This window comes from Hemitrygon akajei, chromosome 7 (assembly GCF_048418815.1).
Source record: "Hemitrygon akajei chromosome 7, sHemAka1.3, whole genome shotgun sequence".
NCBI lineage: Eukaryota > Metazoa > Chordata > Chondrichthyes > Myliobatiformes > Dasyatidae > Hemitrygon > Hemitrygon akajei.
Window position 1 is genome coordinate 88,610,664 of NC_133130.1, and position 21,546 is coordinate 88,632,209.

The following is a 21,546-nucleotide window of genomic DNA, read 5'->3' on the forward strand; positions in this document are numbered from 1 at the left end:
TTTGTAACTCTCAGATTATTTGTAACTCAGTTCATTTTTGAATATGCATTTTTTTTTGCTTCCCTATAAATAGTTGACTTATCTATTGCATAGAATATATTCCATTTGTCTCAACAGTTTATGTCTTTTATAAAGTACTTCTACGATACTTGGGAATGTTTACAATGAGGATTGTGTAGGTTGACAGTGGATGATGACAAATTCTATTGATTGGTAAACAAAAGTCCTTAGAGACAAGGATTAAATATAGCATTAAAAAGAGCAATTGTCATGCCATCCTAATTAGATTTGATACATTGCTACAGACTGGTCGGCTTTAGCAAGTTACTGGCTGAAGCTGAGTACTGGATCTCATGTTTCTGTATTAAAATGTGTAAGGGGGTTGCATTGTTCCAAGAATAACTAGTGTTTTATGCTGACATTTTAACAAGTTCTTTTTCATGAAGAACATTTTTAAGATGAGTATATTCCTGAAGTTGGATTCTGTCAATCATTCCCATACCTGTTATGTGTGTTTCTGTTCATATATGTATATAGAAGATGAAGAGCCCCAACAACCAGACAGTATACTAGATAATGAAGAACTCATTGCCGATACATTAGAGCACGAACAAAAGTTGACCCATAGCAGCAGCACTTCTGACATTGCTGAACAGCTATGTGCTGATCGATTGCAAGGTAAGATGAAAAATAGTTATGGATTTGAAGGTCTAAATAATCTTTTTTTTTACTGAAGGCTCAACATTATCATTTGGATGGGAATTCTATCTAATGAGGGTGGGAATGAAGATTAAATGATTAAAAGAAATAACAAAATCCCTGAAATCTAAAAACTCTATTGGGGCTAACTGAGTGGATTTATCCTAGACTCAGCTATTGTGTTTTACAAGGAAGAACAAATATTTGTCAATATCCTGACAATTAAACTCAATTTATGGGAATAAACAAGAACTTACCAGCTTTTTGGATGGTGTGCAAATAGAGACCTCCAGTACAAAATGACAGATTTGTTGCAATAATGCCTTTTGATAACTATTGTTATCTTTCAAATATACGTTTTGACTCATAAGAATGGGATTTCAGACAATTGCAGGATGTTTTATAATATACTTTCTCTTTTTCTTCTCAAACAAAGCGACTAAGCAGTGGACTGTACTTTCTGTACAGATACTTGCAAATATTAAATAAGTTACTCTAACCTTGTCTTTCTGCAGTTTATTTTTAAGTATTCTTTAACAGTTGGGCATCATTCTGTATCTACAATCTATTGAAATTCTTTTTAGTAAACCGATGGACTGGATTAACGAAATAAACATTCTCATTATGAACAAAGCAAAGTTGAAGATTACTTTATTGTGAATTTCAATAGATTTGTGTATCATAGATTTCAAACTTTTTCTATTTCTTGTAGGAAAAAGAAGGGAACATTCATCTAGTTTCAGTAACTCTGAATCAAAGATTACTGTTGCTGAAAACAGACAGTCTGGAGGGAAGGAGAACAAGGCTCCAATTGTAAGCTCATGTCCATACAAAAGTAACCTTTGTAGTATCTGTCAATTTGTAATTAAGGGAGAATCAGCTTTAAGTAATTATGAACTTCACATAATGAAGTTAAGCTGCAATAAAAAATCAGAAAGAGTGCAGATTTCAATTTGTTTATAAAGGTTGTGACTTTGTTCAATGAATGCTTATTATAGTCAGATACAGAAAACCCATTTTTTGATGATCCTCACAGTCACTTCAATATATCAAAAATAGAAGTTTTTGATGAATAAACTCTCCTTAGGCTTCCAGCTGGGTACAGGTATCAATTTTAACCAGTCTTTCAATGACAAACCCTGGATCTTCATCAGCGATGATGCCTGAGCATGTCTAGTCTGGTGGTATTTATACCCTCATCTTCTGTCCCTCCTGGTTGGTTAGTCCTCATCCAATCGGATATCTGCTGTCCCACCTTGTTTCCAATCAAATTTCAGTGCTAATTTAGAGCAAGACCTTCTGCTTTGTTAAAATCCTTTTTCTCCAGTTTTATTTCAATGTCTTCCTTCACTTGGAGGTCCCACAAGCCATTGGTGTGACAGAGAATTTTAACAAAGACAAAGGTCTCGCTGTAAGTAAGAACTGAAATTTAATTGTAAACAAGGAGGGACAGCAGAAACCTGAATGGACGAGGACTAACCAATCAGGAGGGATGGACGCAGGGGTATAAATACCACCTGACTAGACATGCCTAGGCATTGTCGCTGATGAAGATGGCAGAGTTTGTCATTGAAATGTCAGTTAAAATTGATACCTGTACCTGGCTGGAAGCCTGAGTAGAGTTTATTCGTCGTATACACTGGGAAAGCAGTAGATCCTTTTATGTGTAAGTTTTTGGTCATAGTTGAATTAAAAGGTAAATAATGTTTTACAAATATGCTCCAACTCTCTGAGGGTATGAACGTGTAAGAGCGGACAAAGGGAAATTTGTGGATGTAATGTCTATAATCTTGAATCTTGAATTCACAGTTCCAAAAGACATTTAACAAAGTGCCACATAAGAGGCTAGTGCATAAATCAACAGCTCAGGGCAATGGAGGAATTGTGTTTGTATAAATTGAAACTGGTCATCACATAGAGAACAGAGTTTGAATAAATGGATCTTTCTCATTCTGGAAGGATATAGCTAGTGGAGCACCCTAGAAATGTATTTGTGTCTCTCAGTTATTTATGGTTTACATTGATGACATGCAGAAGAGTACATTAAGTAAGGTTTCCAAGTTTGCTGATGAGTTGGAAGTAAGTAGATTGGCACATTGTAGTTCTGTAATGGTATGTAGATAGCTTTCATTGCAATGGATTGGAATTTAGTAATAGGGAAGATTTTTCTATAGTTATTTAGGGTATTGATAAGATCACACCTGGACTGCCATGTAGATTTGGTCCCTTACCTAATAAAGGACATAACAGTGTTGGAGACACTGTAATGGATATTCACCAGGCTAATTCCTGCAAGGAGAGGGTTGTCCTATTAAGAGTGGCAACACAGTTTGTTATGTATTCGTTGGAGTTCAGAAAAAAGAGGGCTGGCCTTTTTCAAATTATCTAATATTTTAGAGTAATGCGACAAGGTACAGTAGATGTTGAGATGTTTTCACTTATTGGAGAGTCATAAACAATGGGGTATGATGACCTTTTCTGCATTTTTAGATATGGGAATGATAATTAAAACAGGTGTACAAATTTATTTTCACATAGGGTGTATTGCTAGAATTGCCTGTATAAGAGTAGGTCTGCAGAAGTATTTAAAGTGGTGATAGATAAATATTTGAAAATGAGGAATTGGTGGTTATGGAGAACTGACACAGAGGCCAGTTTAGATCAGCCATGATTGTATTGAACGGTGCCATTGGTTTAGTCCTACTCCTATTTCCTTGTGTCCTTGTGATTTATAAGGAAGATCTGTCATAAGTAAGTATCTAAACATCTTTTTATATTCAAGAACACAAGAGATTCTGCAGATGCTGGAAATCCTGAACAACAAACACAAAATGCTAGGGGAACTCAACAGCTCAGAGTTCTTCCAATGTTTTGCTTGTGGTGGTTTTTATATTCAAGATGTTAATTGGGACAGGGAAACCCAGAGTTTGGTAAGATTTAGTCTTGAGTGGGTTTTTTTCTGAAGAATTTCCTGTTACCCAGTATGCTTTTGCAGGTAGTCCCTGAGTTGAACAATATGAGACCTTGTAGTAGTAGGGTCTCAAAGTGGTGGAAGAACATGGGTAAATTAGAACTAGCCCTTCTCATAGTGCTCCTCTTGAAGACTTTCAACAATCAGCAAAGCCCCAAAATCAGTTTTGCTGGCTGTTAAAGCTGTAGTGTTTTCATTATTTTAGAACATCCCTAATGGGTGCCACTTAGATGCACGTTGTTATAAGCAAGGGTAGGATTTGTTTGGAGCATTTCCCTTCTTCCTAATCTTGAAAATTTTTGTTCAATTATTTATTAAGAAACTTCTTCATTTTTATTATCATAAAATAAGATGGAGTTACATCAGTTTAAAGAAAATGGCCACATTAGTAACTTTTTCAACCATAAAATCCAATGTTAATGTTTTTTAGGTCAAAAATCCAAGGGATGTTAATGGGAAATGAATTAATATCTCTTGTTAATCCAAGATCTTTCTGACCCAGGTATCTGCGTCCCTCTGCATTTGCTATAATCGTAGTTGTAACGTTGCATCTGTCTTACTTGTGTAACTGCTGATGGATAACCTCTGCACTGGTTTCAGTAACGAATGCAACCTGCAGCTTGAGCCCATTAGAAAGGCCAAGAATGTGTCAGCCTACTGCACCTGTTCCATTCTGACCCTCACAGACACACCCACACTCTCCACCCCCAAATCTGCACTACATCAGTTGATCAAATAAACGCAGGTGGGGCAGTCAGATACTGAATGTTGTGAGCAAATAGCTGAAGGATTTCATTGGGTCATACAGCATCTGTGGAAGGAAATGGCTCAAGTCAACGTTTCATGTCAAGACCCTTCATCTGGATTGAGAGTTGAGGGAAAGATGGTGAGTATTAAAAGGAGGGAATAAGGGTTGGAGCAAGAGTTAGCGAGCAATAGGTGGATCCAAGTGAGAAGGGGTGATAGGCAGTTAGAGGAGGGAAGAGTGGAAGCAGCAATCTTGTACAGAAGAGACCATTACCGGGAAAATAAAGGTTTAAATTCCTTTCTGATAAAGGAACTTCTGTTTTTTTACTTCTTTAAAAAGCACAGCAATCACTGAGCTGCTGCCTGAATCTGCTGAAGTTTGACACTCCCAAGTGGATGCAGAAGTTAGTTGTAATGGGCCAGTCCTGATGAAGGGTCTTGGTCTGAAACGTCAACTCTTTATTCCTTTCCATAGATGCTGCCTCACCTGCTGAGTTCTTCCAATGTTTTGTGTGTGCTGTAATGAACCTGCAATAATGTTAACGTTAAGAAGAAACAAATGCTTCAACTCACTTTTTTGTTGCAGATCATGATACGTAGAAGCAGTAGCACTGGTGACCCAGAAAGTAATCCAGATGAGCTTCAGCCACCTCGAGAAGGATGCAATTTGAGAGCTAAAAGTGAGTCTCGAATTAATTAACATTTTGGTTTCTTAGGCTTCAGTAAGAATTCTGAACTTTTTAATTTGCTAGGGCTCAGGTGGGCGTTTAACTGTGACAACTTTCCGGTGGCAGTAAACCTGTTGCCATAAACGTCTTCATATCAATTATACTGAAATTTGAATGTCCTTTCTTTCATTAATGATAACTTCTTTTCAGCTTGAAACTAAGTGCAGGAGTTTACAGAAGAATTTCCAAGAGAATATTTTTTAATGCAAATAGGCCATTATCAGGATCTTCAGTTAAGTAATCACATCACTAGCATCAGACTGATTTTCTATGATTTGAAAAGGCCAGCACATTGACCATGAATCTGAACTGTTAAGATAAAGTTATATTTTTAGAGTATTCAAAACTCAGAAGTCCGACGGAGTTCCTTTGCAATTGGGGGAGGAAAAAACCAAATGCTGGGAATGTGAAATAACAAAATGCTAGAAGTGCTTTGAAGGTCAGGCTGCATCTGTAGAGAAAGAGAAAAGTTAACTTTTCAGGTCAATAAACTGTCTGTTCACTCTGCTTCTTTGGTGCCTGTCCTGTTGGGTATTTCAGCACCTTGTTATCACTGCTTTCATATTGTAGCTTTTTTGTGCCTGTTGTGGCTAAAACCTTCAAATTACTAACTTGCCTGTTGGATTCCTGCATCAGCCATTTTAGATCTTCTTGTTCAATATCATTTCCTCTTTTCTGAATTTTTAGTTCACTGGGATCTATAACTATCCAATATTCCCTTATAGTATAAAACTTTTTCTCATCATGTGGGTGAGAACAGTTGTGACAATTGATGCTCTTTCCAATCTTAAAAGCCATAAAAGTGGTGGCAATCGTAGTCAGGGAGTGTTTAGAAATAGTCCAACTGTTTGATGCACGTAACTGGTGGTTACATATGGCAGTTCCTTGGGGTGGTGGGGATGGGGAGACCAACTGTGATGATTAAATGTTATAAATTTGGACATAAATGAAGTCCACGAGTATCATGTTAATTTTGTAGTTACTTTGCACTTCTGATGGAGGGTTATGATCAGTTTTCAAAACCTTCCTCCTTTCTAATTGTGGATCAACACAGTAATTCTGTGTCAGGGAATAGTACAAAAGCTTCAAAACTTTAAATAAGTCTAAAACTATTTTTTGGTTCAAAATGTTTTGCTAAGAAAAATATTTTCCTATATGAAGCCCCAGACAATTAAATATTTAACAACGTATTCAAAAAGATTACATAATATTCATGGTACTGCTGGGCAACCAATATTCCATGCATGTGAAAGTGACTATTTTTTGTCTTAACACTTAGGTGGGAGTATTAGCGGTGAAACTTCAAATGGTTTTAATAATTTCAATGAAACGAAGATTTCCATAACTCAGTGGAAGAGATTTGATGAAGGATCAGATATCAGTGCAGTGGATGGTGCTGTTGATACAGATACTGCTTGCAGCTGGCAGAAGGTGAATTCTTCCAACCCTACTGTTCTTGCAGGTAGGAGATACAGAGAAGCAGAATTAATAGTTTGATCGTGTTTGTTTTTGTATTCTTTAAATATGCCACTTGAGGCATTGAACACTACTAGTTCATTTTTGTAGCCAGTAGACATATGGTACATGTTGTAATTTGGATTAAACCACTTAGTGTTATTTGCAGTCTATGAGAAAATATAAGAGCTGGAGAAAACCAATATACTGTACTTACTGCAGTGATAAAGGGAAGAGTAGAAGTAGTTTTAATGGAATTGTAAATTGAGTATTGAGGAGATGATTTAGAATCTAATGCAAGAGTGTACAAAATGTTCAAGTATTTGACATGCTGAATATCAAAAGATAATTGTGAATGGGGAATAACAAAATGTTAATTGTTTGAGTGATATGAAAGTTTATTCTGAGATCTGAGAAACATTAAAGAAAATGGCAATATTAGAATAAAAGAAGCAATAAAATGACCACTTGAAGAAAAATGTTAAATTCTATCTAGAATATATACTGTAGATTAGCACAGAGCAGTCGGATTCGTAATCAGGTTTATTATTGCTGTCTTATATGATGTGAAATTTGTTGTTGTGCAGCAGCAGTGAAATGCAAAGACATAGGGTTACCATAAATTACAAAATAAATAAATAGTGCAAAAATAAACGGAATAAATGGGGTTATGTTAATGGGATTATGGATCATTCAGAAATCTGCTGGTGGAGGGAAAGAACCTGTTTCTGAATCATTGAGTATGGGTCTTCAGTCTCCTGTACCTTGTCCTTGATGGTAATAATGAGAAGAGGGCATGACTCGGACGGTGAGCGTCCTAAATGATGGATCTCCTTGGTGGAGAGGGTTGTGCCCGTGATGGGGCCGGCTGAATCTAGAACCCTGTGCTTTGGAGCCTCCATATTAGGCTATGAAACAACTAGTCAGAATGCTCTCCACCGTACATTTATAGAAATTTACAAGAGTCTTTGGTGACATATCAAATAGAAGGTAGAACATGTACATAGGATAGTGTACTGCAGAAACACAACGTTGTACTGAATCAATTAGATTAGTAATCTAATGGCCAACTAAACTAATTCCTTCTGCCTACACAATGTCTATATATTTCTGTTTCCCTCACATTCATGTACCCATCTGAACATCCCTGAAAAATCCCCAATGTATCTATCTCTACTAACATCCCAGACAGTGTATTTTAGACACCCACTAATCTCTGTTTTTAAAGATAAAAAGACTTGCCCCTCACATCTCCTTTGAACTTACACCTCGCACCTTAAATGCATGCTCTCTGATATGAGACATTTCCACCCTGGGAAAAAGATAGAGTCCATCTACTGTTTCTATGAACCTCATAATCTTATAAACCTCTATAAGATCTCCTTTCAGCCTCTGCTACTTAAAGAGAAAGCAACCCAAGTTTGTCCAACTTCTCATTATAGTACATGCCCTATAAACCTCATCTGCAGCATCATGGCAGCAACCTATAAACTTCAACTGAACCTTCTTCAAAGCCTCGACATTTTTCCTATAATGAGGTGACCAGAGCAGCATACAATACTCCAAATGCAGCCTAACTAGAATCTGATAAAGCTGCAGCATAACGTCCTGACTTTTGAACTCAGTGCCTTGACTAGTAAAGGCAAGCTTAAATGTAGCAGCTCTTTCCCATTGGTTGACTTGCGTGCCATGGCACTGGTGATCGGTTCCATGTACCATAGTGTTACAAGAATAGCATATGCGAGAGACTTGCTCGCTTTTCTTTTGTCTAAAGAGTCTTCCCTTCACAGTGAGGTTACAGCCAATGCTGAATAACCATTGGGAAAGTATGCTGCAAGTATAGGAGGGCCCACACATGCATTACTCTTGTAGTTCTGTAACTTGAGGAGACTTACTGAAGTTTGTAGTGTTACTGAATATTTCATGTCACAGTTTTTGTAACTTAGGGTGACTTAGATGACCCTAAGTCAATTGACCCATACTCAATGATTCAGAATGTTTGACTTAGCTGTTTGGTTGAAGAGTTTACTGCTGTCTATAAATAAATGGTTAATAGACAATAGGTGCAGGAGTAGGCCATTCGGCCCTTCAAGCCAGCACTGCCATTCACTGTGATCATTGCTGATCATCCGCAATCAGTACCCCGTTCCTGCCTTCTCCCCATATCCCTTGACTCCGCTATCTTTAAGAGCTCTATCTAACTCTTTCTTGAAAGCATCTAGAGAATTGGCCTCCACTGCCTTCTGAGGCAGAGCATTCCATAGATCCACAACTCTCTGGGTGAAAATATTTTTCCTCAACTCCATTCTAAATGGCCTACCCTTATTCTTAAACTGTGGCCTCTGGTTCTGGACTCCCGCAACATCAGGAACATGTTTCCTGCCTCTAGCGTGTCCAATCCCTTAATGATCTTAATATGTTTCAATCAGATCCCCTCTCATCCTTCTAAATTCCAGTGTATACAAGCCCAGTCGCTCCAATCTTTCAACATATGACAGTCCCGCCATCCTGGGAATCAACCTCATGAACCTACGCTGCACTCCCTCAATAGCAAGAATGTCTTTCCTCAAATTTGGAGACCAAAACTGAACACAATACTCCAGGTGTGGTCTCACCAGGGCCCTGTACAACTGCAGAAGGACCTCTTTACTCCTGTACTCAACACCCGTTGTTATGAAGGCCAACATGCCATTAGCTTTCTTTAGTAAGTAATATGTAATAAGTAAGTAATATGCTTATTTATAATCAGTGTATTATGTCTCGCGTAGCAAACCTGTCTACCTGCTTCCCTGTAACACTTCACATTTTGCCAGGTTAAACTACATCTGCTATTTCTCTGCCCATATCTGCAACTGATACATATCCTGCTTTATTCTTTGCCAATCTTCTACACTATCCACAATGCCACCAATCTTCGTATAATCTGCAAATTTATTAATCCACCCATCCTACATTTTCATCCAGATCACTTATATATGTCAAAAGCAGCAGAGGTCTGAGTAGAACACCACTAATCACAGACCCCCAGCTAGAATAAATCCCTTTGACCACCATCTATTGTCTTCTATGGACAAGCCAATTCTAAATCCGAGTGGCCAGGCCATGGATTCCATACATCTTAATCTTATAGATGAGCCTCCCGTGAAAAGAAAAAAGAAACACCTTACTGAAATCCATGTAGACAACCTCATCAGAAACTCAAATCAAGTTGGCAGAACATGACTTGCCCTGCACAAAGCCTTGCTGCTCTCCCTAATTGGCCGTGGTTTTCCAATTGTTCATAAATCCTATCCCTAAGAATACTCTCTAGTATGACGTGAGACTTAGCCAGTCGATTGTTTCCAGGATTATCCTGGTTCCTTTCTTTAATAATCAAACAAAATTAGGTACTTGTCAGTTCACGGAAGTGCAGTCATCCACACAGGTCTTGAAGAAGTTGGTGACAACTGTGGAGTTTTCATTCAGATTTGAGGATGAACCCCTGAATATTGTCCAGTCCACTGACTTAAAGCAGTCCTGTCAGCACTCCTCCACCTCCCTTGACCATACCTTCTTGATCCTCACCACTGGTGCTGTGGTCTTTAGCCTCTACCTATATGCTGGGAGTAGAAGTAAAGCCAGGTGATGGGACTTTCCAAAGTCTGGGCATGGGAAACATTCTTCATGATGATGTAACAGTGGTGCAGTATGTTGCCACCTCCCATTCAACAGGTGATATTTTGCTGGTAGTTCAGAGACTACTTCAAGCTAACTCGAGGAAATCTGCAGATGCTGGAAATTCAAGCAACACACACAAAATGCTGGTAGAACACAGCAGGCCAAGCAGCATCTATAGGAAGAAGCACTGTCAATGTTTCGGGCCGAGACCCTTCGTCAGGACTAACTGAAAGAAAAGATAGTAAGAGATTTGAAAGTAGGAGGGGGAGGGGGAAATGCGAAATGATAGGAGAAGACCGAAGGGGGGGGGGGTGAAGCTGTGAGCCGGAAAGGTGATTGGCAAAAGGGATACAGAGCTGGAGAAGGGGAAGGATCATGAGATGGGAGGCCTATGGAGAAAGAAAAGGGGAGGGGAGCACCAGAGGGAGATGGAGAACAGGCAGAGTGATGAGCAGAGAGAGAGAAAAAGGGGGGGAGGGGGGGAAAATAAATAAATCAGGGATGGGGTAAGAAGGGGAGGAGGGGCATTACCGGAAGTTAGAGAATATTTATGCCATCAGGTTGGAGGCTACCCAGACGGTATATAAAGGGTTGTTCCTCCAACCTGAGTGTGGCTTCATCTTGACAGTAGAGGAGGCCATGGATAGACATATCAGAATGGGAATTGGACGTGGAAGTAAAACATGTGGCCACTGCGAGATCCTGCTTTCTCTGGCGGACAGAGCGTAGGTATTCAGCGAAATGGTCTCCCAGTCTGCGTCAGGTCTCACCAATATATAGAAGGCTGCACTGGGAGCACCAGATGCAGTATACCACACCAGCCGACTCACAGGTGAAGTGTCGCCTCACCTGGAAGGACTGTCTGGGGCCCTGAATGGTGGTGAGGGAGGAGCAGTAAGGGCAGGTGTAGCACTTGTTCCGCTTACAAGAATAAGTGCCAGGAGGGAGATCAGTGGGAAGGGATGGGGGGGGGACGAATGGACAAGGGAGTCGCGTAGGGAGCGATCCCTGTGGAAAGCATAAAGAGGGGGGAGGGAAAGATGTGCTTGGTAGTGGGATCCCGTTGGAGGTGGCAGAAGTTACAGAGAATTATACATTGGACCCGGAGGTTGGTGGGGTGGTAGGTGAGGACAAGGGGGACCCTATCCCGAGTGGGGTAGCTAGCCTGGTTGAAATCCCCTAAAATGATAGATAAGGCATTGGTGCGCTATGTTACGACTACTGTGTGTTCTCCCAGTTTCCCCTTCTTGAAGTCAATTTTCAGTTCCTTAGTCTCACTGATGTTTATTGCAAGGTTGTTGTTGTGACACCACTCAACCAGCTGATTTATCTCACTCCTGTATGTCTTCTCGTCACCATCTGAGATTCTGCCGACAATAGTGCATCATTAGTGAAATTATAGATGGTGTCTGAGCTGTGCCTAGTTCCACAGTCATTAGTGTTGAGAGAATGTGAGGATGGGACAGCACAGTAGTGGTTAGCACAATGTTTTTCAGTATTGGCGACCCAGATTCAACTGTCTCTGCCTGTAAGGAGTTTGTACGTTCTCCCCGTGACTGTTTGGGTCTCTTCCAGTTTCTTCCTGCAGTCCGAAGATGTGCTGGTTGGTAGGTTAGTTGGTCATTGTAAATTGTCCTGTGATTAGGATAGGATTAAATCAGTGGGTTGCTGGGCAGTGTGGCTCAAAGGGCTGGAAGAGCCTAATCCACACTGTATCTCAATAAATAATAAAAATAAAACATAACTTGAGGTGCGGTTGTGTTGAATTTCAGTGAGAAGGAGATGCTTTACTGATCCATCCTGACTGTGGTCTTCTAATATGTTAATGGAGTAGGTGAATCTTTTATATAACAATACTAAGGCTAGTTCTTGTTTTGTTGTTTAATTGCAGATTTTTTACTCTGTTGAATCTAAATTCCCATTGCTCTGTGGGGGCTCAGGTTAATATCCCCTGGCTCATAATGCCTTAATTTCATCACCATGTAATTAGAAATTTAATTTGCTTTGAAGTATCTAGTTCAGACTGAGTTTGAGACCAGGCCATGGAAGACACTTGGTGATAATGTTTGTGTGTCAGAAACAATGTGTTAGAAAATAGAGCTGGGAAGTTGACCCTAATGGTTCATGTGATATCATTAAGGAGCAGCATGTAAATATTTGTAATCTAGTTTCACTCTCCTACTAAGTGTACTTTGCACTCCAGAATTATTCTGTGGATTTAAGATGCCACTACTTCTTATCTCCAAGAGCAAATGTATTTATTTTTCTCCATTCATTGCTCATTTCTGTTCCAGTATTAGTGACGAGGTATATTGGTTCCTGACTCCAGTGTTACCTACCAGCCCAATGCTTGCTTCAGCATTCATTCAAATCTTGCCAATTCAACAATATTTCAGATTATTTTAGACAGACACATAAACATTCAGAGAATGAAGGGACATAGTAGAAAGGATTAGTTTAAATTAACATCATAGTCGGCACAGACATTATGGGCTGTAGGGCCGAAATGTTGTGCTCTACAATTTCATGTACTAAATACGTTGTGCTGCCTCAACGCCATTTCAAGTCAAGTCAAGTCACTTTTATTGTCCTTTCGACCATAACTGCTGGCACAGTACATAGTAAAAATGAGACAACGTTTTTCAGGACCATGGTGTTATATTACACAGTACAAAAACTAGACTGAACTATGTAAAAAAAAACCAACATGGAGAAAGCTACACTAGACTACAGACCTACACAGGACTGTGTAAAGTGCACAGAAACAGTGCAGGCATTACAATAAATAATAAACAGGACAATAGGGCAAGGAGTCAGTCCAGGCTCTGGGTATTGAGGAGTCTGATAGCTTGGGGGAAGAAACTGTTACATAGTCTGGTCGTGAGAGCCCGAATGCTTCGGAGCCTTTTCCCAGACGGCAGGAGGGAGAAGAGATTGTATGAGGGGTGCATGGGGTCCTTCATAATGCTGTTTCCTTTGTGGATGCAGCATGTAGTGTAAATGTCCGTGATGGCGGGAAGAGAAACCCCAATGATCTTCTCAGCTGACCTCACTAACCGCTGCAGGGTATATTTTTCCTTTTATCAAAAAAAAATCAATCTCCTTCTTGAATATCTCATCAAGTAAGTCTCCGCAGCTGCCATATTCTCAGTACTCTGAAAAAATTTCTTCCTATCTCAGTCTCAGATTACTGACTCCTTGTTCTGGGGCTCTGAACCCCTCATTCTACATCTCTTAGCCAGGAGAAAACTCATCTCTTTATTATGTTCCATTATAGGAATGTTAGAGTTTCAGTAAGACCACCTCTTGTTCTTCTAGACTCTGGAGAGTATGCCAGGGTCTTCACAGGATCTGACTCCCCCATCCTGAGAATCAGTCTGGTAAATCAATTGGTACTTCCTCTATCAGAACTTCTATATATTTTTCCTCATGTGAGAACAGACTTGTGCATTCTTAGAAATTGTTTTTACAGTAAGGATCATCTTTACTGTTATATTCAGACCTAACTGCAATAAAAGCTAACCTACTCATCTTTCTAACTTCTCAGTGTACCTTCCCATTGACTTTAGATTTAGTGTATATGGCATTCATGTCCATCTAAACACCGCTGCCATTTAAAAAAAAATACACTGGTTTACTATTCAAATGTGTCTTGCTACATTATATTCCATCTTCTGTGACTTTTACCACTCACTTTGCCTCTTTATTTTCTTCAAGCCTCTTTGTATCCTCATCAGACCTCACAGTGCCATGCTGTTTAATAATATATAACCTGACATAAATATATTATACTTGGTGCCCTCATTCAGATCATTGATCTTGAATAGGGGCAGGTGCCCTATTCTACTATCCTACTAGCCCCAGACTCCCAATCTGAAATAACCTATTTTTATCCTACCATTTTTGATCTATTGTCTACCTAATTGCTGGGCTACTTCATCTGTTGCATTTTTGTACAATTAAAAGGATATATATTTGTCATAAATTGTACATTATTGTACTGTTGGACATTGTTCATTTACTGTTGTACATTTTTCCAATCTACTTTTGTTAAATTATAGCCTATACTGTTATAATTTACTTTGTTTCAATTTCAAATTCAGTTAAGCTGCTTTCATTCTGTATGTTTCAAAGTTTTCAAAGGTACATTTAATGTCAGAGAAATGTATACAATATACATCCTGAAATTCTTTTCCTTTGAAACCATTCATGAAAAGAGAGGAATCCTCCAAAGAATGAATGACAGTTAACTGTTGGAACTCCAAAGCCCCCCCCCCAGCTCCCCCCTCCCACGTGTAAGCAGCAGTAAAGCAACAATCCCCCCTCCCCCACTAGTAAAAAAAGGCATTTGTGCCCCCCACGGAGCACTCAAGCGTGCAGCAAAGCATCAATAAAGACACAGACTTGCAGTACCCCGAAGACTGCTCGTTTACCCAGTAATTCGACATACCATACCTCTCTCTCCCTAATAAGGGAAAAAGAGGTTTCTCCGTTTCACAGTGGGAGGGGAGACATAACAAAACAACTCGCTGATTTACGATGTTAAAAGTCTGTTGTGTCTTTTTGTCTGAGCTCTGTGTCCAAAGAACTCGGGTCTCTGGGCACACAGCGAGCAGCCAACTTGCTGCTTTCGATCTTATGTGTACTCCCATGACACACCAATTTCCTGCAGAGGCACCAACCTCGAGTCCACCCGCCTCCAGAGCCACAAAATCCTAAAACTCCAAAGGCGAGCTAATCTTCTAGGCCGCGTCTTTGGTATATTCTCGTGAAGTGCATTGCATTATGATATTCTCTCTGAAGGTCCCATTTTATTTACAGTCTTCCATCTTCAGTTCATGCCTTCTCCAGGTTCATTTCACACACAAAGTGCATCTAGGTTCCTTGGCAGCATCCACATTAAAGAACTGATGATTAAACTTCCCTTGCAGAACTGCATACCAGCTTATGCTGTAAATGAATCGTCTTCCACAGGTCATGGTTGTCAGCCCATTTGCTTTAATAGGACGGGAATTGCATTTTCGTGACTGGCGAAGAGGCTTGGACAAAAACATCTAAACTGACAATTCATTGCATTTCTGAATGGATGTTGTATTGGATAAGTATCACTGGTGCAAATGGTAGTAGAGCAATCCTAGGAATTTAGTCAATTCTTTCTGCTCTTCAAATTTGCATTTGAAGTTGGCAGCCAACCCTGAGAAGTGGAAGTGAAAACTCATTCCTCCTTTGCTTAGAAATTATCTTAGGCATTTCTGGTTTCTCTAGTTTTTGTTAATGACTTAACCTTGACAGAGAAAGATGCTGGTTTTCAATGGGAAGCTTCAACCTTCCCTATTTTAATACTTATCTCTCATGCTGTACCTCAGCTCTTATTGCACCAATGCCTGGATTCCTCATCTTTGCATTGGCAGACTCCCTCTTGTGGCCTCTTCAACATATCTATCTTTAGTATTATATGTTACTTGTGTATGAACTATTGACCATGCATTTATTTCAGAACTAAGTTGTTTACCTGAGAGGAGAGATTGAGAGTGTGATAGATACAAAATAAATTTTTGTAGTTAAAGGAAGTCAAAAGTACAATAGTTCAATTGGATGTAAGCTAGGATCCCCAGAGATCTTTAAGAAATTATATTTCAGGGCTCCATTGAGTTTGGGCATGTACTGAAGCACTGTAAAACAATCGGTTCTCTGTAGCCCAGTCTTTTTCCTAATGAGATGCACTTCACTGATGAAATTAAAGGCTAGTTAGCAATATTTGCAGATATTATAAAATGATCAAGTAAAGAAGTTCTCACATATAGTATAAAGAAAGCTGTTAAAAGTTGTCAGAATAAATGTTTTTTAAAAGTTGTTAAGAATTCTTTTAGCTAATTACAGTGCTGTTGTGTTAGAGTGACCATGTAATATAGAGACTATCAAAATCTTTGTCAAATTGAAATGCCATTTCAGTAACTATTAGAGAAACTATGTGTAATGAGAGCATAATTAGTTTCCCTCAGTGATATTAACTTAACATATAAACTGTGACCAATTTGTGGCATAAATCTTTCATAAAATATAGTAAAACAACTGTTTCCTTCAATATTCTAGAAAATAACAACACTTGACTAAACTTTATTCACCTTTGTCCCTTTATACCATTTATTTTGAGTTATATATCCAATTAATTTGAATGTTGGCAAAGCTGATCATTAAATCACAACTATCTGTAACCTGCATCAACAAGGAACTCAGATTTCTTGGAAGGTATGTCAAGATTAACACAAAGTTTGCAAGTATATTGAAAAAAGGGTGTTAAGAATAATATGGGTCTTTTAACTTCAGCAAGCTTAACATATCCAGATAATTAATAGTATACTTAATGCTATCTAAAGTTAATGTTATGCAGGAAAATAGTATCAGAAAATCAATTTCATCAAAGACTGAAATATTCAACAATGATGCTTTCAATCCAGACCAAATATACAGTAAAAGTTTGTTAGAAATGCCCATTATCTGTCAAAGATCTTTTAAAACTTTCTCTTTGAAATTCAAATCTGTTTCTTAAGATATGTGAGAATGTTAACAAAAATATGTAGACATGTTAGTCTAATATCCATTGTGGAAAAACTGTTAGAATCTGTAAATAAGTGCAGATTCTAGCATTTTCATTCCATACAGACTTTTGTAACATCTGTCAAGGGCAGACATATTGAATCAGATTTAGATGTTGACTGGCTATTTATAAAACTTTTTAAATGATTGCGTAAAATGTTTCATTTAATATGTAATTCCAGAAGCACCCTTAGTTGTATCATTGAATTTTTCTTTTACCCTTTTCCTAAGAATGTCTCTTTAAAAAATTAATTTAAGAGTTTGAAAACGACACATTATAAACATTATATATTGTTATGAATGCTCCCCAAAATTGAATGAGAAATAGAAATTCAATAAGAATGGAATGGTTTGGCAATTAAGATTTAGAAATGCTGTGCTAAAAGTTGGGTATAACAACTTTTCCAGTAATTCTATATGTTATGATAGTTGTGATTAATTTCACTTGTTGTTAAGTCATGGAATAGAAATTATGACATTGGTTTTCATCCAGAATCAGTGTCCTCGACACTTGATGTATAATGGAGTGTTTTATTTGCATATAATACACAACATTTTGCTTTGTATTTCTTTAACAATAATTATTGAGTGTGTTGATTGCTTAGGGTGATCTTCAGGTTAATAAGTGTATTGGAAATCATTGTAAGATAACCATTTGTTAGTATGGGTGCAGTGGATCATATGATACAGATATGAGGAAAGCCTTTTAACTCATGCATTCAGAAATCATTTCTCTTCTTATTCCATTTCATCCCATTGTGACATGTTATTGCTTTTGAAGTTTACCTGACTGAGAGGACTATTCAATGTTTTGATCACTGTGAATGGAGATTTCCTGACAGAAGTGTTAAATGTATCTTTAATGTATTTTGAATCTGTGTCTACATGTTTAATTTGATGCTGGGTTTTGGAGGTCTTTTTTGGAACTTTGTTTTACCTGAAGTGTTTTTTCCAAGGTTGTGTCGCACTTGTCTCCATTCAAGCCTGAAAGTGTGAAATTTATTACATTTTTTAGCATGAGGACAATTCCCTGACAGTGACTATATGTTACATTTTATTATAAATGTTTAATTCTATATTTTTGGATTAATTATAGAAATAGAAATTATTTTTGTGAGCATTAAATATTAAAATCCTTCTGGCAAAAGTTAAGGATTTTATGAGAGAAATTTATAATGTATAATTTTTGTTCCTAGACTAAGTCAAGATCTGTTGTGAGATCTTTGAGATATTTCAGATTTAAAGTATTTCCTGGTTTGCTTTCCATAATTTGTTTTATATGGCTGTTGATATTTGTGACCTTGCTCATCTTCCTAAGTTCATGGATTAGTCTTGGGATTTTTAGGTCAACTTGGACAGAGTTTGGTATACAGTCCATGGCCACCTAATTGGGTACCTCCTCTACTGTACCTAATAAAGTGGCCACTGAGTGTATGTTCGTGGTCTTCTGCTGTAGCCCATCTACTTCAAAATTCAATGTGTTGTCCATTCAGAGATGCTATTCTACACATCACTGTTGTAACACATGGTTATTTGAGTTACTGTCACCCTTCTGTCAGGCAATTCTCCTATAACCTCCCTCTTTAACAAGGCATTCTCGTACTCAGAACTACCACTCTCTGGATGTTTTTTGTTTTTCTCACCATTCTTTGTAAACTCTGGAGATTGTAATGCATGAAAACCCCAGGGGATCTGCACATCCAGAGATAATGAAGCCACACTGTCTGCCACCAACAATCATTCCACGGTCACCCCTCATTCACTAGAATTCAGAGGAATAAGAGGTGACCTAATTGAAACCTATTGAATAGTGAAAGGTCTTGATAAAGTGGATGTGGAAGGGATGATTCCTATGTTGAGAGACTCTACGACCAGAGGACACAGCCTCAAAATAGAGGGGCATCCTTTTAGAATTGAGAAAAGGAGGAATTTCTTTAGCCAGAGCATGGTGAATCATGGAATTTGTTGCCGCAAGCAGTTGCAGATGCAAGTCTTTACGAATATTTAAGGCAGAGGTTGATGGATTTTTGGTTGGTCAAGGCATAAAGGGATACGGGGAGAAGGCAGGAGTTTGGGGCTGAGAGGAATAATGGACCAGCCATGTTGAAATGGCCTAATTCTGCATCTACATTTTATGGTCTTATAGTCAAAGTCACTTAGATCACACTTCTTGCCCAATCTGATGTTTGCTCTGAGCAACAACTAAAACTCTTAACCATGACTGTATGCTTTTATACATTGAGTTGCTGCCAGGTGATTGGCTGATTTTTATTTGCATTCAACTGTATCGAATAAAGTGGCCACTGAGTGTATTCAACCATTGATCAGAATCTTGGAGGAAGAAAACTTCTCTGTTTTGTGCACAATCCATTTTGGAATGATCCTGAGCCTTGCACTTTTAAAAATGAGTTTTTAATTTTATTTTTGAAAAATTTGTATTTTGCAACAAAAGTAAATGACAACAACAAACAAAATGCTGGAGGAACTGAATGGGTCAGGTAGCATATGTGGAGAGAGTCCCACTGACTTGTCTTCAGTTGTATGGTTCTATGTTTCTGAAATTTATGTGAGTCCCAATTGATGTAGGAAATTTAGAAATGATTAAAGAGCTTTAAGCTTTTTGATGTTTGTGCTTTACATAAGATTGCCTTTTACATTTTGTAATATAGATTTAGTGCATTAATTCCGTCAATCTCATGATGTATACTTTTCCATTCTTTCTTAGGATCAGGCACTACATTTTCAACTTGTGCAGAGCCACAACTTCCCAGCATTTCTTCAGTTTACTCTATACAACCTGAACCTAAGGATTCACCCACACTCTTGGATGAGAAGCTGCAAATTCCTGATGATTTAGGTACTTTATTTGTTGTTCCGTAGGTTTTTTATAAAATCTCATTTGCAGGAAATTTAGTTGGCTCATTAAGTTGACTGCTTTTGCAAACAAAATTGTTCAAATGTTTTGTGTGAACAATTTTATTATTCCCTTGCGGCAATGAAAATTTGAGGAGATAATGGGCCATCACATTGTAATCAACAGCGCAAGCAAATGTGTGAAATGTTGATGTTAAAGCATTTGAATTAAGGATAAGTCAGCCTTCAATAAAATAGAAAATCAGCAAACCAAAGTTCATAAAAAGTTCAAAGTACATTTATTATTAAAGTATGCCCAACCTTGAAATTTATCTTACAGGCTGTCACAAAAACAATGAAACCCAATAAAAAGACTGTCAAACACACAGTGTGGGGCAAAAAGAGCAAATTGTGCAAACAATAAAAAGTAAACAAATAACACTTAGAACTAAAGTGAACCCACAGTCACAAAGCCAGTTCATTGCTTTAGCCGCTTCAGGAACCCATTAGAAGCATAGAAACATAGAAAACCTACAGCACAGTACAGGCCCTTCGGCCCACAAAGTTGTGCTGAACATGTCCCTACCTTAGAAATTACTAGGGTTACCCATAGCCCTCTGTTTTTCTAATTTTCAGGTCACAGCCTCAGTCCAGTTCAGAGATGAGTTAACCTCGCAGAGCAGCAAGCTGAACACCTTGTCTCTGGCCCCTACACCCAACCTTTTCAATTTGGCCTACACAGGCCAGATCTACTGCGATAGTGACTACAGTGTTCTAAGCAGAGGACAATTAGTGAAGACTATTTGATCTAGCAAGATTACCAGTGATGTCGTTGTACTGAAATAGCAATGTGAAGAACTTAATTGGGACTTGCATGTGAATAAAGCCATGGTGTTAACTGAGAGAAATTAAGTTCTGTGGCAGACAAGTACACACAGAAAAGTACAGCTGAGGTCACCCCTCCTATATGGAGATTGGAGGGGAGTATGAACATTTCAGTATCACTGAAATCCTGGATCCAAATGAAATTTTATAACCAATGTGGCTTGTTATTACTTTGTTTACAACAATTCAGAGAAGAGTTCCTTAAACCATTTATTGTAGGTAGTAATTAAGAGAATTAAATTTTTGTTCCAAACTGTTAAGTTCTGTAATAATTTGCTGTTTCCATCAGAAGCAAAGTGGTATTGCCATCTGACCACTTAATACTATCATCTGACCAGAAAGAATGTGTTTTCAAAGCAGCACGTAGTGAATTTTATTCGCTGTCCATGCATGTAGCAACATACATGTTTAATATTACTGAATATTTCAGATACCAAAAAAAGGTTGCAAAGAGAAATTAGTCATGTGACCAAAGGCATAGCTGATAAAGGGTGGGGATAAGGGGAATTGGAGGAAGATTCTGAATGTCCAGAAGGATGTACTAACTGAAAAAAAATAGGAAGAGAATTCTAGTAGAGGTAAAATGGAAAGTGTGGTAAAATCACAACTGTAACAGTGAATCTGCAGAAAGGAAAGCAAAACATTTTGAAATCAATGAGCAAGATGGGAAGTTGTTGTTGAAAGAAAAGGATGAAGAAATATCAAGTGATGCTCCATTTGGTATAAAGTGATAGCATCATATTTTGCTAAGTTTGGGGTTTGTGTGACTCAGAAATTGGAAGCATTGGAGATTCAACTGAAATACAGCTGCTGATAGATTGAGATGATGGTGAAGGTCTTCAGAATCGTGTAATTGTTGTTTTAATCATTGTATTATCAATGTTACAGTTTTAATATGAATTTCAATATCAAAACAAGTTATGGTGCTGCTAAAATTATTATTTGTGGTTTATG

The 21,546-nt window shown here is 38.2% G+C and overlaps 1 protein-coding gene across 5 annotated transcripts in view; it reads left to right on the top strand.

Moving 5' to 3' along the window:
• Nucleotides 1–21,546, top strand: part of ralgapa2 (Ral GTPase activating protein catalytic subunit alpha 2) — a 477,749-nt gene that overhangs the window by 169,950 nt on the left and 286,253 nt on the right. For all 5 annotated transcript variants that reach the window (XM_073051378.1, XM_073051381.1, XM_073051380.1 and 2 more), the window contains 5 exons: nt 538–678; nt 1,412–1,512; nt 5,004–5,097; nt 6,425–6,607; nt 19,580–19,711. In XM_073051378.1, the coding sequence (XP_072907479.1) occupies nt 538–678; nt 1,412–1,512; nt 5,004–5,097; nt 6,425–6,607; nt 19,580–19,711 (651 nt within the window). The remainder of the gene's footprint in view (nt 1–537; nt 679–1,411; nt 1,513–5,003; nt 5,098–6,424; nt 6,608–19,579; nt 19,712–21,546) is intronic.